Genomic DNA, 18,722 nt, shown 5'->3' on the forward strand with positions numbered 1-18,722 from the left:
CTCTCTCTCTCTCTCTCTCTCTCTCTCTCTCTCTCTCTCTCTCTCTCTCTCTCTCTCTCTCTCTCGTGATCTCGCTCTCTTATTCTTTCCCCCCCTACATGCAGTTATTTCGTTATGGTGCAATAATGCATCATCTCGGCTGGAAGAGCTTAACTTTACGATACCGCCATTGCATTTTTATTTGCCAAGAATAATCACCTCACTAATTTTTTATGAGTCTTCATAAGACGGCTAGTTGCAGCTGTTAAGATATATATTCAGAAATCCAATACAGTAAGTTATGTTATATTAAAAAATTTTAATCCTATAAGAAGCTTATTTATAGTAAAGCAATACATAGAAATTATATATTATCGATAATTACTTTGCGGATGCAACAAATGCAATTTTTGCAGAACGAAGCATCATACACGGAATAGTTGAGGTCTATCGGCTATTGTATCAGGCTATTATATCCGCGCGTATCGCAATTTAAAAAAAAAAGTTTAATCGACTGCATTTTTTATCTCGACAGTATTGAAATAATCTCAGAGAGTATTTTAAACGTACATACAACGAAATGTGTGAGCCTGCGCGCGTGTACAGCCACGATAACATTCATTTACTCGAAAATCGTTTACAAACTCGCATGTGCTCTGTTTCAATCGCATAATTGCTAAAACATAAACTTGCCATGAATTTTATCCCGCAGCGAAATCCGCACAATTAAATTTGACACATAAATCGATTTTATTACAACGAGCGATAGATAATCGCGCATACGGCGTATATCGCACTAATATGCATTGATGCTTCTCAATTCTTATCTGTTTATGAAGATCTCGTGCGTTTGTCGCGAGCACGTAGCCAATCGCATCGATTCATTGCGCAGAAAATCTCATTGCACACGTTCGAACGAATACGCCAAAATAATTTCCATATTCACACAAGCGATTGGTCATACGATGAATCTACTTTTCCAAACTCGATTTCCATGCGTTTCGCTCATAAATATTGTTTATAAAAAAAAAATATCGCCCGTTTCGATGGCCTTTCGATATATCGTTGTAATGAACACTCCACTCTGCAATATCTGCCATTACAGTACATATTTGAATTTTAATGACTGCTTTTTAAGTTGTAATGTGTCCTTCAATTTCATTAGTTTTTTATGTCAAGTTCTTTGCCAATTGATATAATTTTGAGCGTCAAATTAGATTGATTTATTATATTAATATTGATTTTATTTAAAAAAAAAAACAGAAAAATGTTCAATCGCTAATGCAGCATGTTGAAAAACAGGCAAAAATACTAAGAGAATGTATTTTATAGTAATTTTAAATACTTATATTTTAAATATATGAATCGAAGCTATTCTTTGATTAGGAATTACATTTTAGAATAATTCTATTTTTAATAAATATATTAAAAATTAATATTTTTAAATCTGGTTGTAAGTGTAGAAATTGTTTTATGAAATAAGTTTTAAAGCTGTAAATACTTCTTGAAACTTTATTATTTTATTAATTTCAAGTAACCATTAATAAAATATATTTTTGATAAAAAAATTTTAAAAGTTATAAACTCAAATGTTGGAAAAACAATGTTAAAAATTGTATTGAAATGAAATCTATTTCAAGCTATATTTAAAGAATCAGTAGAGATATAAGAAATGGTAAATTTATCGGGCGCAACCGGAAACAGCGCGCTGTATCGATGTATGTAGATACATGTTTGTGCTGACGTTCTGTAAAGTGTTTCGACGAATTCCGGCGTTATATCGCGTTCGATTTTCGGTCTCGCGCATGAAATAGGAAAGAATCCTTAGAATAAGACCGGGCGAATTGCATTCGCACTCGTCTCTATGTAAGTACAACGAGAGCAAACCGCAAACCGCGGAAAACGGCTTCCCGTCGTTGCATTTTTCAAAAAGCGCGAAACGAACTTTACACTCGAACCCACTCTCTAACGCCGATGATATCGGCAGTCTTATCAATAATAAATGTCACTTTTATCACGTTTGCCCGCGATGCGCTTTCGAGGTGCACGAACGCAAACTATATCGTTGACTCTTTTATTTTCAGATGCGCCATCCGATCCAAATGAAGCCGGCCGACAGCGAAAATCGGAATGGTGAGTGAAAATTTTTTAATTATTTTTCCGCAATGTGCGCTAAGGTTGCGAATTAAAATTTTAATATCGCGACGTGCTCAGATCGTATTGTAAGTAATGGCATCGAATTAATTAATTCTTAAGAAAACCAAAGTATTGTTTACTTCCTGAAAAAAGAAAAAAATTGTACTTTTGTTGCATACACTAAGCGATTGGTGATTGAGATAATAACAATTTAATTCTATCAATCGAGATTCATTAAAGCAAAAAACGTGCTAGTAGCAATACAGCAGCAAAAACATAATTTCGATAAAAAATAAAAAGACGTAACAGCATCTCGGGCTAAGTATACTTTTTGTAAAATAATCCGATCTGTTTCGTTAAAGACAAACTATAAATCCGAATTCTTTTCGTATGCATCGAATTTCTAGTTTTAACAAGAGATACTAAATCTTTTGTAATGTTAAATATAATAAGACTTCGAGCGTCTTGTTTAACGATCGCTCGATCGCTTCAAAGTTCTGGTACGATTAAGGACGAAATTCCGAGCAACGCGTGGCATGACGGTATAACCGAAAGAGAAGACAACAATAACGGTCGCGAAGGTAAAGTTAACTCTCTTCGCTCCGGCGGAGAATGCAGCTCAAAGCACGTTCATTAGATGTTAATTAATTGGCTGAATTGAGGGGCTTGTCGAGATTGCGTAGTCAAAGAAGACATAAGCGAGCTACGAAGCACCAAGTGGTAGGACGATAAGGTAGGCCAAGAGAATCGTGAGGGGCAGAGGCGAACAAATTTTGCCGACAACATAGAGGTACCAGAACGACGAAGGATCGGCTTGCACGCGAATGCTTACATGGCACGTTCCGCTTCTCTTTATCTTCTTAATCTCCTTTTTTTAAATCCTCGACTTTCATCATAGCAAGTTCACAATATTAGACAATATTGCATTGCTCGTATAAAAATACCGTGATAAATCACAAACATCATGTGAATACACCATATTATTCTAAATATTACGTAGATATTTTATAAATGTCCATTCAGGAAATAATTATTTTATATACAAGAGTGATATAAGAGTACTAGATACAAGGGTAATAGAATACTAGAATATTACAGTACTAGAGTACTAAATATGTAATACAAGAATACTAGAATAGGGATACAACTGAATGTGTGAACTGAATATAGATACACGAATAATCGAAAATTACTTAAATGCGGTTCTTTTCTTAACTATACTGATTTTAAAATTTATATTTTATAAATTCAAAATCTATTCGCTATATTTAGATATTAATATGCATTATAATTAATGAAATGTGTCTAACAAATCATAATTTAATGTCTGTTTTTGATAACGCTTATCAAAAGTAAAAAATACGAAAAACTAGGAGAAAGATAATCATCCCTCGTGATGCATGTATATTATTCATGTAGCAGATTTTACTTCGAGTTTTCCGATTTCTTCCAACCGCTTCCTATCGATCGCAAAAGGGGCCATGTAAAAATTCGAGAACGTCGAAAAGCGCATCGGATAGTGCTGCGAAAACCAACAGGAGAGTCAACGAACGCGGCAAAACGCGCGATTTTTTTACGGATAACTGCGCCGCGTTAGCAATAAAAATTCGACTACCGGCTGGACGGGGGTGTAACGTAAAGCGTATATAAAACCGGCCACGTCGGTGGGACGACGCAAAACGAATGCTAATGAAATATTAACGACACCCGTCACGTGCTGCGCTGGGCTGGACCGCTCGGTTCCTCTCTTTCCTCTCTCTTTTTTCTCCATTTCTTCTCTCTTTCTCTCTCGCATGATCGTTCACTCTCCCGTTCCATGCTTTTACCCTTTACGCTCCTTTTCCCCCTTTTTACTCATCCCGTTTGTCTTTCTCTTTTTTTTTATTTCGTGCCGCATAAGAACCCTTCCCCCTCACGAAGGATGCTCGCGCGCGGTCGTTTTTTTTTACATCGAAGCGCAACACCGTTACAGGCGCCCTAGCAGCGCTGTGTGCAAATGACATGCCAAATTGTAATCACGCCAAGATTCAAGCGGCTTTACACCTCGCGTTTAGCGTTAACCGAAACCTGATTCTGACACTTTGTTTGTTACGGTCGAGCTTGCGCAATTCCGCGAACAAGATCCTGGATCAAGTAACCGCGTTACATGGACCGACGCTCGATCCTGTTTACTAGCAGTTACGCGTTAAACAGAAGTTACTCCATTGGTTAACCATTCAATTGCAACGGTTTCGCAGTTGAACTTGCCTTAATTTTTCAATCGAATAGCAAAGGCAATACTGAATACCGAAAACGTGACTACACAGAAAAAAAATACAATATGACAAATAATTTGGAAAAAAAACTTAAATTTTCGGAACAATTCTTAAAATTTCTCTCAAAGCAATTAAATATGTTTTCTTAACAATAATCTAAAAGTAGAGAAAACTCTTAGAAAATAAAGCACAATAAATAAAATAACGAGTGAAGAAGAATAACATAACAAAAAATAATTTTGCCCAATCGTGTAAATGTAGGTAGATCATTCTTTTCCTTTTCTCGACGTAATTTCCATTAAAATTATATATTTTTAACAAAAATAAAATTTAAAATAATATTATTTATAGAGAATTAGAAGAGAAAAAAGAAATTTCTCTAAATTCGAATCGAATTGATAAAAATAAGATGTTGAAGACAGCGAAATATATATTATCTTATCTGTCATTTTTATCACTGCCACGATTAGACAATTTAATATATGAATTTATTATATGTAATTTAAAAAAAGTTTTTTAATTCTTATTACTAATTCATACATATTTTCATTGAAGATCTCTAAGTAACAGAATATAATACTAATATTATCATTATACGTTAAATATTTAAAACAGATATAACGAATGCAGAAATTAAAGCATATTAAATAGATGTAATGATAACAAATGTATAGTATGATATTCGGATGTGACGTTTAAAAATATAATGTGTAATGTGAAAAATAAAAAATCTATTGCAAATGTCACAGAAATAGCCAACGGAATTAAACGCTATGGATATTCATTATGTTTCAAACGAAATTTAGAATATTTTGCACAATCTTAATTATTTATTAAAACGATCGTAAGAAGTATAGCTGTGATAGTTGTTGCCCTGACTTATCTGGATTACCGCCGATAGGCAGGCAAAATCTCGTTTTACTTATGGCATAAGTAAAGCGAACGGAACTGGGGTACAAGTGCATAACATCCGTGGTTGTATATAAAAATGAATAGACACGACGTGGTGTAACCGAAACCGAGATCAGGCTATTCGTAACCACGCGCACGTGCAATACGGAAAAGGATTTTTCCATATAGGATGCGGGACGTGCGCGGCGGCGGCCGCCATGAATAGTGCCGTTGTAGCTACATGCAAATCCCAGTAAAACGGGAAAATAGTAAACAAGAGAGCGCACGTTATCCGGTATCAGAGCATTATAGTTGCCTTGTCGTTAGATGAATCTCATGAACGCCGCAACTGACGTAAGCCGAATTTAGATAAAGCAGCTCACAAGCTCGCTGTACAAAGCGCGAGATTAATCGCGAACGTAGAACTTACTTTCTCGAAAACATAATTGTACATAGATACAATATGCACAGTCCATTGATACTCTTGTATCAACCAAATTGTTTTATCGTGCATTACTTGAAATATTATAACATTTATGAGAATTCGTATTCGACATTTATCAGCGCAAATTTATGAATAAGGCTCCAAAGTGGAAGAATGATATTTAGTAGCAACTCTAAGTTGTAGAATTTCTCTTTCGATATATAATTTTTTTTTCGTAAAATTGAAAGAAATTCACAATGCAATATATTCGCCATTAGAACGATGTTAAACACAATTATTCTTATTTGATAAAATATTCTTCTGTTCGATCAGCGTAACTTCTCAAATAGTTCCATAAGACGAAGGTTTATTCAAGATAATGTAGGCGAAACTCAGCCCCACTTACCAATTCGAATCATCTCATGCTAGCGTTTCACTGCTGGCCTCACAATTGAGAAAACTGAATGGAGGACGAAGTTTATTTCTTGTCCTATAATTATTCCTGTCAATGACGTAGCGGCGGGTGAACCATTTTAGCGGTGTTTCCGACGGGATGCACACCGATCAAGGGACCTCTGTCACAACGTCAAGCGCGACAGCTCAACGAAAAGAAGAACGTAGAGAAGAGAGTGAAAGCTTTATTTATATCCGTGACATTCTGTTTATTTTGGCTGACGGACTAGGCCTCGCTCCGGGCTCTAGCTAGTAACGAGCTCTAGCTCGATCCCTTCCTTGCGAGTTCCATTTCGTCCCGACATTGTTTCAGTCCGATTACGTCACGTCTCAACAAACATGAGCCTCGAAAATAAATTAGATGTCGATTTCTTCATGGAAAACGATTACGACGCGCTAATATAGTCGCCCGTAACACGATATACACGCGTGCGTATCGGCCTGCAATTTAATCTTTCGTTTAAATTCTTCAGCCTATTCCTCTATCTTGAACCTGATACTAGTCAATGCATGTTCTATCTTCATTCTGTTATCAGAAGCTATGCATGCGAAAATAAACTTTACGAGGAATAAAGTCTGTAATAATGCTAACGAAAAATGACGAATGATATTGTTCTTGTAAAGAACGAAAATAAAGAACTTGTATAATGATGACTGACTTTATGTTGGTATAATCAAATCAAAGTCTAAAATGTACTGTAAATTGGACGTTTGCAAGGTATTCTAATTTATCAGATTTAGATGTCTTTTGACGAGAAATAAGTATTATTTAAAATATCATCATTTTATTTTTGTATCTTGAATTTTTTAATAGTCTTAAAAATAATTACGATGATTTTGATAAATTCGTAAAAATTATTTGAACATAATATTGATTATTTTATCTATTGCAAATTTTTTTATTTAAAGCATGTACTTATGTTTCTATATTTTGATTTAGCAATTTAAAGATTTTTAAGAGGAGAAAAAATTTCATTAAATAAATTTAAATAAATTTGTCCATTATAAGATCTTATTACGATCGATAAACCAGCCAATTTACATCACATTTTTAATCTTTCTGTATTTCGACCTCTGTATTACCCTTTTGCACAACGAATAATTTAATTATTTTTTTCCCGATACAATTCTAGTAAAAAGTTCGTATCAATGCTTTTTCATTGACGAGATAAAAGATGGATATATCTTCGAGCAATTGTTTAATTGAGAATCTTTTTAATACTTTTTATTATCTTTTTTCGTGCGATCTCGATGCATTTGCCAATAATTCTATTGCTGTAATTTTTTTTAGTGAAGATACATTTCATAACTTAGCCGACAAAGTTCACATTAAAATCGAAACTGTCCGTAATGTGAGCAAAGATTGCCAGTTTCGAGGATTCATTGAGAAAATGATAGGCCCGTAAATTATAGATAGACTTGGTGCTACATTGTAGTAACAAAATTTATGTCATTCTCACGCATTCAGTTCACTCTTTCTTGCATTATTCATTATTCACGTTTATTAAACGTTACGTACGTCTTTTGCGCACGCGAGCTAAATTGCTCGTTATATAATTGCAAATTGTAGAAAAATATATTGTTGCTATGAACAATATTGGTTTTGATCAATACTGCTAATCTTACCGCGTGACATTTTTTCTTAAAAAGTATTCGTAAGCACTATTAGTAATTGGTAGCGTCATGGATGAAATTAGAAAAAAATTATGCAATTAATTGATAGCAAAATGCTTTAATAATTACTTTTAATTGGCCGACTTTTGTCTTGGCAAACTATCACGTTCAATTGTACCAATCAAACGTGAAAGAAATAAATTAAGAACCGCTGATACGGAGTAACTAGTTTATCGAGTGATGTTCGATTTTGAAACGTGTTTCAAGGAACATTTCTGTGATCGCGGAAAATAACATGGACACGGAGTGGAGGCAAAGAAAGCGGTTAGTCTCGCACCGCAGCCATCGGTGATAAGCTTTATCTTATCGGACAGAAGCTCGGTGAGTCAACGATGGCTGATTCGTAAGCAAGACCCGTACCTGCCGTAATCGTACTTCGTCTTTCGCCTCAGTCGAATACCTTATCTATTGTTTATTGCATCCACGCAAAAACCCCGTATGGCGCGGCGTTTTGCATTTGCAGCGATGGCGGTTCTCGATGGCGGAATCGTATTAGCATGCGAAATAGACGAAGCGTTCATGCTACCTCGTTCGCTCGCAGAATTTTCGCTTCGTCGCTGCACTCGCAAGCACCGATACTTTTCTTAATTTCTCGGAATGCTTTACGGAATTATGCAAATTTTATTATCGTTTTATGTAAATTATGGATTGATTATCGATATAATATACGTAATGTTTCTGAGAAGTTACCAATAGTACTGCTATCAATTAGCTTTATATTTTTATATTTATTTTATTAATTTATTGATATTTGGCAGGTCATTTTATTAACTACTTTGAAATGCAATTATTGTTTGGGATAATAATGAAAATCTTAATTTAATTTTGATTGAAATTTTTAAACATTTTTAAAAACACATTTATGTTATAAAGTTAATTATAAAGCAGATAAAAGTTATATCAACGAAACATTCAGCATACTTTCTTACGCATTGAAACGAATTACGATTTTTTTTTAATTTTATAAGGCTATTAATAACAAACTCTTACAATTACGCTTGAAACAACACTCTTGTTAGTACCTGATTATTCAAGTGTAATAAATGAAAATTCTTCAATCGAGAATACTGTAGGATGTCTTACACTATTAAAAACAATTATAAAGATTTCCCAGCAGAGAGTCTTTATAATTGTCTTTAATAGTACAAGACATCCTATATGTATAGTTTTCTCCACTGTGTAAACGAACATGGAGATTTTTTGTTGGCATTGAAAGCATTTTCAAAAATATTCTTAGCATCGATATTACACACAGGAGCAAACCACATTACACTGAGTGATAACAGCCCTTTTTGCAATGGTTTGTTTTTCCTCGACGAAAAACCGATAGAGCGTGCTTGAGAATTATATTGGCGCGTGCCACATTACGCCGCCAGACGCGAGTAATATTTTTAAGCCTTTCGAGATAACGTCTTCAGAGAAATGCACAACGAACAGATTCTCTCGAGCGGTTGCTTCTAAGCATGCCTGCGTTCTCAAACGTGTTCCTGCGCACGCTACCGCGGCCGATAAACATCCGGTGAATCGACGTTTCCACTTGCAAAAGAGCGGTTGTTGTAACATGCGTCAAAGGAAAGAATTGGATGGAGCTTATAACACACTTTGTTCTCGTTTGTCATTGAAAGTTCTCGCGGTATCGATTCCGAAGCGCAGACAACAACACTGCTTTTAATAAGTTTTTCTCTAACGTAAACTATTTGTTACATTTTAATATTATATTATTTATTATATTTTTCCTTTCTCTTTTATAATATTTTTAAAATATGTGTTTTGAATATTTATTAAAAAATATTTTTTCGTTGGGCGAAATTAAAGGTCAAAATAATCTAGCTTTGAAAAGAGAAAAAAAGATGATATAAATATATACTGCATTAAAATTCTAATATTATTCATTACTGAATTATTATTACCGAATTCTTTATATATAATTATATTAAAATATAATTTAGTATTAGTGTTAAGCAAATAAACTTAGATTACTATAATTAGATTTAATAATAATTATAGGTTAGTATTAATATTTTATTAAATGCGAAATACATGACGCAGTTTATACTGGATAATATGATATTTTGTATTTAAGTATCTAGCAGATTTATAATTAAATATGCATATAAACACGTATAAATAAACGAAACAGCTTAATATCAATATCGAATAATATATGATATTTCATATTTAAATAAGTGATGAATTATAAATATCCCTAAAATTTTGGCAAAGTCTTGTTTCAAATATGTTGTTTTTATGAATAATTCTCGAGATATATATATCCTTGAGAGAATATTGTAACGAAACGAATACGATACATTTCGTCAAATTTTTATTTTGCTAAAAATATGAAGATCACTGTTGAACATGTTTGTTTATATATAACTAGTTTAATTTTTTTCTCTTATATTAAAAGTGCCTCAAACTTTATATGCATGAGAATTATCTAGAAGAAAATGTAATAAAGTCTCTTATTCCATTTCATTGTATTATGCATATTCTCTTCCAAAAGAAACTATCCGTTTATCATCATACAATACTCAATTTGAAAGTTATATTACGTTCGTGAACTATGAAATAAATTATTACTCTTTGACCTGGAATTATTGTCGGTTAATTTAAATGCAATCAATTTTAATGTTAATAAAATACACTTTATCTTTTTATACATTATTAATAACACAGAGCGCACATATGTCGTCTTCTAGTATTTTTTTTAATACCAAGCATTGTTCCAATTTTTACGAAAAATTCAAAGCTTCTATTCAATTTAACATATGAAAATTAACTTCTTTTATAATGAAAACAAAAGAACTGTAGTATCTGTAATTACTCGTACAGAGTAAAATGGGAGCTGCTTTACAATTCTCATTCTCCAGATCTACCTACACGTGTTCATAAATTGTTACGGAACGGTATAACAATTAGTGTGGTACGGCTGAAAATCTCTATGGTGAAATATTTTCTCATTGTCCGGCTGTTGCTTTTCGAGGTCCTTCGGACAATTTTAACGGTTTGCCCCGTTCACTTTGAAGTTTCCTGAACGCTTCGGTAGAGCGATACGCACAGCAGCCACTGATCTGGCGCTAACAAGACTGTATTTGGACTCCTGAATATGCATAGAGCAAGCATGCGAAGTGCTGGAAAGTAGATCACGAGGATCACCGAGTAAATAGAATCCACTTCGGTAAGCTTGAATCGCGATTTCGAATCGGAGCTTATTCACAGTGTTGCATATACATACTTTGCAAAATTAGCAGGCACGTATCTAAAAGTTAAGTATTTATATAGAGTATCCAAGCGCAATTAAACTTGGAATATTTAATTCTGATGCATGCTACCTAAACCAATATTGAAGTGTTCTACAAGAGGCATCTACGCTTTGCGCTACTAGATTTAAGTAGATTAGCAATCTCGTCAATTAATCAAAATATGTTAAAATATACTTTCAAATTTTCTTAAAATCGTATATCCTAATTTATGTACGTTTTCTGTTTGATGAATAATCTCTGAACAATATGTCAGAAAAATTAAATTTTATAATAAAAAGATAATTTTACGTGCTTTAATACATTTTAACATGTTTCCTTTATCCATGATAGGAAACCAACGCTTTCTCTTTACACGTTACAATACAATTTGAAATTCATATTAATATTAATAATAAAGAAACGTATAGAATTGAAGAATGCCGATTTTTAAAATATGCAACTTTGGACTTCATCTTCATGTTGAAAGTTACAGATAAATGTTTCCTTTTTGCACTTACGAAACGTCAATTTCAAATTTATCGAAAATCTACGGAATCGAAACGTTTGGTTTGTATTCAGACTAGCCTCACAATCAAAAATCTCAAATGTTAAACGCTAAATGTTTAAGTGCCGAAATTATAATGATAAATTTAGCAAGTCATGTCCTTCGAGATAATATGCAGCAATGCGTTTGACGATGCATGTGCACATCGGGAACCAGGTTGAATCCGTATAACGGGTAATCCGACCAGGCGATTAAAAGCGGCGGTTGTATGCAGTGGCGTGACCTATTGCGGATCGACAATGCGTGTCCACGCATTTATGATTCGGATATGCGTTTGGCATTCGTTCCGCGCGCACGGAGAAATATTTTGGCGTTGCCATAACGTCGCGCGCGGATCGCCGTAATGACCCGACGCGTCGCGCCGGCGGAAACCTGCGTAAAAATGGAGAGCGCAAATTCGAACACAAATATCGACGCTGCTGATAAAAACAGACCACGGTTTATCACGCGACAACGATTTTTTTTGTGGTATTTCTGATCGTTCGAGCATAGATTATTTTTGTTACGCCCGTACATTGAATGTGTACTGCAACGGCCAGGATGTCAACCCCCGTCATTGATTTACATCCCGGTGCAGACATTTTAACAAATGCGAAACCAAAAACTATTTTCGGATTGTCTCTCAAAAGAATATCTCTCAAATACCTTGTTTCAAATATTAAATACGTTTCCCTTTTATTATATTTATATTATATATACGTAACAAGGCTATAATGGCATTAAAAACTTCTTGTTTGTGTTCATTTATATCCTGATCGTAGTTATTGAATTATCGCAATTACCAGTGCGAATTTAATCGAGAAGACTAAGCGACACCGATGATTAAGTTCCCCGACAAATGATTGGGTATGCCTATTGCATGCGACATTCGCAAAAGGAGAATGTGCGTGCTAGCTTTGCAAGTGACTACTGCGTAAGAAAAGCAGATGCCTCGGGAATAGGGAGAAGCTATGCAAGTCAACTGGAACCGCGCCAATCACTTATATATCGCCGTGTCTACTAACACCTACTCCCAATGCTCGCGTTATATTACAGTCTGCGCGTTTAACGCCTGCTGCATAATAAAATCGTCTCTCATCGGGACACTAAATATCGCTAACCACGAGATCCATGTACGCCGTCCAACGAATGACAAACATGCTACACGTTGCTAATAAATTACGTCACGTTTTGAAAGTTTCAGAACATAAAGTGAACTGTCTGCACACACACACACACACACACACATATATACGAAATTAATTTATAATAAAGAACATGTATTTCACATAAGTTGAAACGAAATACAGTTTTAAAAAATGGATGTTGAAAAAAACAAATATATATATATATATATATATGTATATATATATATATATATATATAATGATTAGAACAGATATTTATTACACAATATTTAATTTTGGCTATAAATAGTCTCTAACAAAAAAAATGAAAAAACATTTATTTGTGTGTGTGTGTGTGTGTGTGTGTGTGTGTGTGTGTGTGTGTGTGTGTGTGTGTGTGTGTGTGTGTGTGTGTGTGTGTGTGTGTGTGTGTGTGTGCGCGCGTGTGTAATGTGTGTGTGAACATACACACACACACACACACACGCAGACACAAATAAACATGTACACATAGATTATACTCTGTTTTAGGCAGAGAAAGGTTTTCAATCGTTATAAATTATTTCGCATATGTAAAATCCATTTCGCATAATAATCTTCCTCGATACAATAAATACATGCAAATCAGCTTTATTTCTCGTAATCGGTCGCAATCCTCTTCTGACTAAAGAGTATTAACCGATTTTATTTATTATACTTGACGGATATATGTTCTCTCAACAATGATCGACCATTTAAACAGTGGATATTGACTGCGCATAACATTAACGGCGTAATATTCATTTCGGATTATTATTCATTTTGACAAAGCATTTAATATGCTGCAAAAATGCTTCGCTTTAGAAATGTAAAATCTCAAAAATAATCAATATAAATCTCATCAAATGAATAATACGCTTGATAAAATTTTGCCAACTACAAAATTTGCACTCGTCGTAGTACATGTAAGAGTTTCAGAATTAATGACTTCAATACGCATTCGAATGAGAATTCAATTATTTATGTATAGTTATTCTTACAAATACGGACATTAGCAATATTGACGAACAAATTAAAATAATTTTTGATTCTATTGTCACATTTGTGTGCAAAGCTTATATACGTTATATATGTTACAAAATTTTCATCACTTTGTATTATATCTTGTACGTTTACTCCACATGTTGATACGTAAAGAAGAGAAAGTGCAAAAGATAACGATAATGAGATTCGATTATACTTAAAAGAGTTTCGTTGCATCGTTTGCCTCAGTTTTATACAGCTAGTAAGAACGACATTACCCTTCCAACTATGGTAACAGGGTCAATCTCGAACATGAAGTAATATCGTTATACGATTAACGTTTTTGACTTCGGTAACAGAAAGCATCTTGATATGAACTTTAATTTTTAAAGATTTTCTTAAAATCTTTGTGAATTTGTGAATATATGCGACTTTTTCTATGAAATATTTAATCTTTTTGTCTTTTAATTTCTTTTAATCTTTAAATTTTTAAAACTTATAGCAAAAAATTTAATGTAAATGTTCTTATCTAAAATGTTCAATTCTTTTTAACCAATAAATTTTAATTTTCTAATTATTTATTTATCGGTCCTTGATATCTTTTTCGAGATGTTTAAAAATTGTAACTTTCAATTATTAGAGTTAACGATTTTCAAAAACCATAAAAATATGACCCTTTTTAGGTTTCTTTTTCGAAGTTTTTACCTTTTGGATTTCATTAATTCTTTACACCAACATAAAAGCATCTTTGTCTAGTCTAGAGAAACATGTGACGTAATCTATTCTTTAGAATAGCCATTTCAATGCTTCCCTTGAGCTTCCCTTAACGACCTTTCGAAGACCGACGACGACATGAAACTTGCCCGAAGCCGTAATCTTCCTTTATCGAGCGACCATAAATCCGGGCATGAAATGACGATCTCGATTCCGGGATTTCGTTTAACCGATGAGAATGCTGGAGATGGAGGACTAATGAAGCAGGTGTTGCCAGGAGGAAATAGCGACGCGAATAACACGGTAGGAATCCCGGTAACCCAACACTCGTCTACGTCTCTGTTTATCGCGGCTCAACGACTGTGAAACGTTGCCAAGTACAAAGCGTAGAAGGAACTGCATTCGTTACCGTGACGCGTGCTCCCGCGTAAGGCTGTGGTTACGGCTTACATCACCGTCTTCCCGTCTTCTTTGATTCAATGGGGAATTCCGAAATACGTATAATCTATGCAAAAAACGAACAAAAAACGTCTGTTTGTTAGGCATAAAAAATCGAGGACACAGAAAAGATATTAACGCTCTCTCCGAAGAAATAGCAACACGTTAAGTTCGATATGTGTCCAGTAATAACTTACAATAATATCTTGCTGATGAGTTATTAATATCAATACAAAAATCATGATTTTAATGAGATTAATAAAATAAACAAGAAAAAGTAATGAATGCAAATATTTGCTATTAAAAAGAATCTTTTATAGCAAAATAAGGATATGTAGAGCTCATCAAATAGATAAAATAAGGTGAATATCATGTCTATTAGACTATAATAAGCACAAAAGAATTAATGTATAATCAGAAATATTATTAGAGTAAAGGGTGATTTATTTTCTTATAATTGTATAATCAGTGATAAAAGTTTTATGTATGCATTTGTAATTGGAACTTAAAAAGTGACGGTATCCATTCGACTGTAATGGTCTCCAGCTGGACATGCGACCTATTTGCAAGAAATTAATCGCCGACGTTAATATTCATGTCGGCAGGTCCCAATGGTATCGTTTATATCGCGACCGTCATGGAATTGGTTTAATGTGAAACGAGGTAGAAAGTATACATAGACGTATATTAGATATGGTATTTGCCGTTGCTATTGACTCCGACGTGCGTGTAAACACAAATCGCTGGCATTTCAGCAGGACGGAGCGGGAATTAGATGCAGCAATTGCATCGACCAATACTGTTTGTGTCAAAACGCCGACATTTCGCATCGATTGCCACAGCTCACGATATTTGCGTCTCTATACTTTTGCTGAGCCATTTGATGGACAAAATGAGGATTTGTTGCGAGCCCAGAAATGCGATGTGCAAGCGGAAATAAGGAATGCCTGTACACTGCAGTAGTGTAATATGTCTAAACATAAGTTTCAGCGATTTTAGATTGATGTAAAACGGATGTTGTCTATTTAAATCTTTGGTGAATCGAAATAATCTTTAGCCTATGCAAATTTCATAGACACAGCTGATTTATCTTATTATTGCAACATATTCGATTGGATATGAGCTATCTTAGAAAAATCGTTTACTTCCTGTTATTTAAGTCATTTACTTCACGTTAATGTTTTGTACAGATTATAATTATGCAAGTTCAAAGATCTTGTTATATTTTCCATATTTTTAATATCACTCTCTATATTTAAATAATATCCGACACAGATATTTAATTTTGAAATATATCTGAAACAATTATATGTAAAATTCAAGATTTTTAATCTCGAATGCAGAATACATTAAACACATTTACGACATATTTTTCAGTTTCAAAAGAATTAACTGTGTTATATAATGCAACGAATGTGTATACTTTAATTAGATCATATATCTGTAAAAAATACAGATTATATTATATTATATATTATTTTTATATATCTATTATTTTTATAAATCTTATATACAGATTATATATTTGGATTATATATTATATCTATTAAAAAATTGCGAATTTTATTTTATATATTAAAATTGTATCACCAATACACGAATTATGCATATATTTTTAATAATACAAACAATATATTATACGGATTCAGATCTCAATTCAAATTATTTTTCTGAAACTATTAAAAAAAAAGTTAAAATTTTACTTTTATTTCATTTTAAAAAAATTGTGTGTGGCGCGTAATCTCGCGCGACATATAAAATGGAATACCAACGAGCGTGCAATTCTTCTTGGGACGGTTTCGCATATGTATATTCCGTCTGCAACGACGGAAACCGAGATCGATGGAATCGCAGGAAGTCGGCGTCAGAAATTCAAAGGAGATTTCTCCAAATGTCGACGAGCACACGCGGTTGCTCGCATACGCGCCAATGCACGCGAGGATTCTCATCGATTATGTGCCAGGTTAACGACGACGAGCACGACGACCACGACGACGGTGGTATATGCGGGCGCGTATAAATAATGCATCATCGTGTCGTTCGAGGGAGGCAGCCCACAAATATCCATGAAACGTCGATGGCAGCGATGACCTCGTGGCACTCGTGGATCGGTAGTTATCGTTCAACGCTCGTCGCCACTAGAAATATTCTTGTAAAGAATATTGTGACGAATTCGACTTTTTTTAGTACAACATTGGATATTCTCAGCGAAATAAAATTAAGATGACATACTGCTCTTAATTTGCGAAGAGCTGCATAACACGATATTATTTATTAATCGATAATTGGAGACGCTAAAAGTAATGTGGAATGAAATAAATTTTTAAAAGATGCAGAAATAGCTTACGTTTAAGAAGTATAAAAAATTTCTGTGATTCAAATAACTTAATGTGTGTAGTCATTTATCTTCAAAGATACGAAAATAAGAAAATAATTATTAAATTTATTTTTTAATCTAGCATTTTATAAATCTCCAAATTTTTATACTAATTTTGAAATAGAAAGAATATAAGAAAAGAGTCAATTTATATATTTGTGATAGAATATTAATGAGAACTTACACATATACACACATATTAATCATTGAGTCTTTTAACATTTTGTATATAATTGTCCTGCATTTATCTATATTTCTTGCTTATACGTTTTAATTAATTAATTTATTTATTTTAAATAATTAATATATATTTTTTACTTTTATTTTCTTATTCTATATATTAAATTAAAAAAAACTAATTTTTTATTTTATTTATTTTCATTTATTTTTTTAGCTTGAAATGGAAATGTAAAATAGTAGAGCACGTTATTTTTTGTTTTAATTTAGTTGTTTCCTTTATCACTGAAACAGAGAGAGAGAGAGATAGTTAAGTTATTGAATATATTGATATATTCCCACATCGTGAATGGGATTCGGTTAACTTTTGATTTTAGAGCGGCTAGCATTGCAAATCCATGGCTAAAAGTGGACGAGTTTTGGCAGAATTTGCACGTGCATTAAGTTCGCGAACTGACGCAGAAATAGCGCGAATCGAAACTAATTTACGGAATATTGCGACGTCTAAAAACAGAGTTACGCCCCGTTATTCAATTTATCGGTGTTTTTGCATAAAATCAAGAAAAACAGTGCGTTGTCTGGCCGCGTTGTTTAGCCAATTGTTTATGTTGCACGCATACAACATATAACGTGTTCGCTTTGTTTGCAAACGCCGTTTTGCAAACGATGATGCATATTTGGCACGAGCTATCTAATACGCTTTAAGAATTGCGTTGTACAAGACGAGACGTAGATTGCTCTTTAATATAGCCGTTGAAAAATCGGAAGGCGAATAGAAATCCAATTTGACCCGACAACAAAATCAGGATTGAGTGAAGAAACGATTTTATCCGTAATCCACGTACACAAATTATTCTCACAATTTCAGTGTTTATTTCTTTGTTCAAACAATTGTAGTTTCTAATTTAGAGAATGTCACGTTACGAAATGTTTTGTCAATAATATTTGCGACATATAGAAAGTTATGCATATTTCGAACGGGCTTATTTATTTCCGTACGTACGCGGAACGCGCGCGAACGGGTTTGGCAAATATTTGGTAAAAGTCGGTCTGCGGGTTTTTGGCTTCGGTCGTGAACTCCAAACATGATCCAACAGGCGGCGAGAAACTATTTCGTTACCGGAGCGGAACGGAGGCGGAATTTAGGTTTTCCACCAGTTTCGGGAAAAGTTCCGTCGGGTTCGACGACGGTGCAACTTCCTCCGGCGAACAAAGCGACTATCCGGCCGCCACGGGCAACAAATAAATACCCCGGGGGATTACTCACGATAATCGACAGTGTTCGTGAG

The 18,722-nt window shown here is 33.9% G+C and overlaps 1 protein-coding gene across 13 annotated transcripts in view; it reads left to right on the forward strand.

Moving 5' to 3' along the window:
- LOC105456209 (CUGBP Elav-like family member 1) overlaps positions 1-18,722 on the forward strand; it is a 431,768-nt gene that overhangs the window by 363,144 nt on the left and 49,902 nt on the right. For all 13 annotated transcript variants that reach the window (XM_011700080.1, XM_011700081.1, XM_011700082.1 and 10 more), the window contains one exon: positions 2,064-2,112. In XM_011700080.1, coding sequence (XP_011698382.1) covers positions 2,064-2,112 — 49 coding nt within the window. The remainder of the gene's footprint in view (positions 1-2,063; positions 2,113-18,722) is intronic.

Source organism: Wasmannia auropunctata, unplaced genomic scaffold, assembly GCF_000956235.1.
Source record: "Wasmannia auropunctata unplaced genomic scaffold, wasmannia.A_1.0 LD335737.1, whole genome shotgun sequence".
Lineage (NCBI taxonomy): Eukaryota > Metazoa > Arthropoda > Insecta > Hymenoptera > Formicidae > Wasmannia > Wasmannia auropunctata.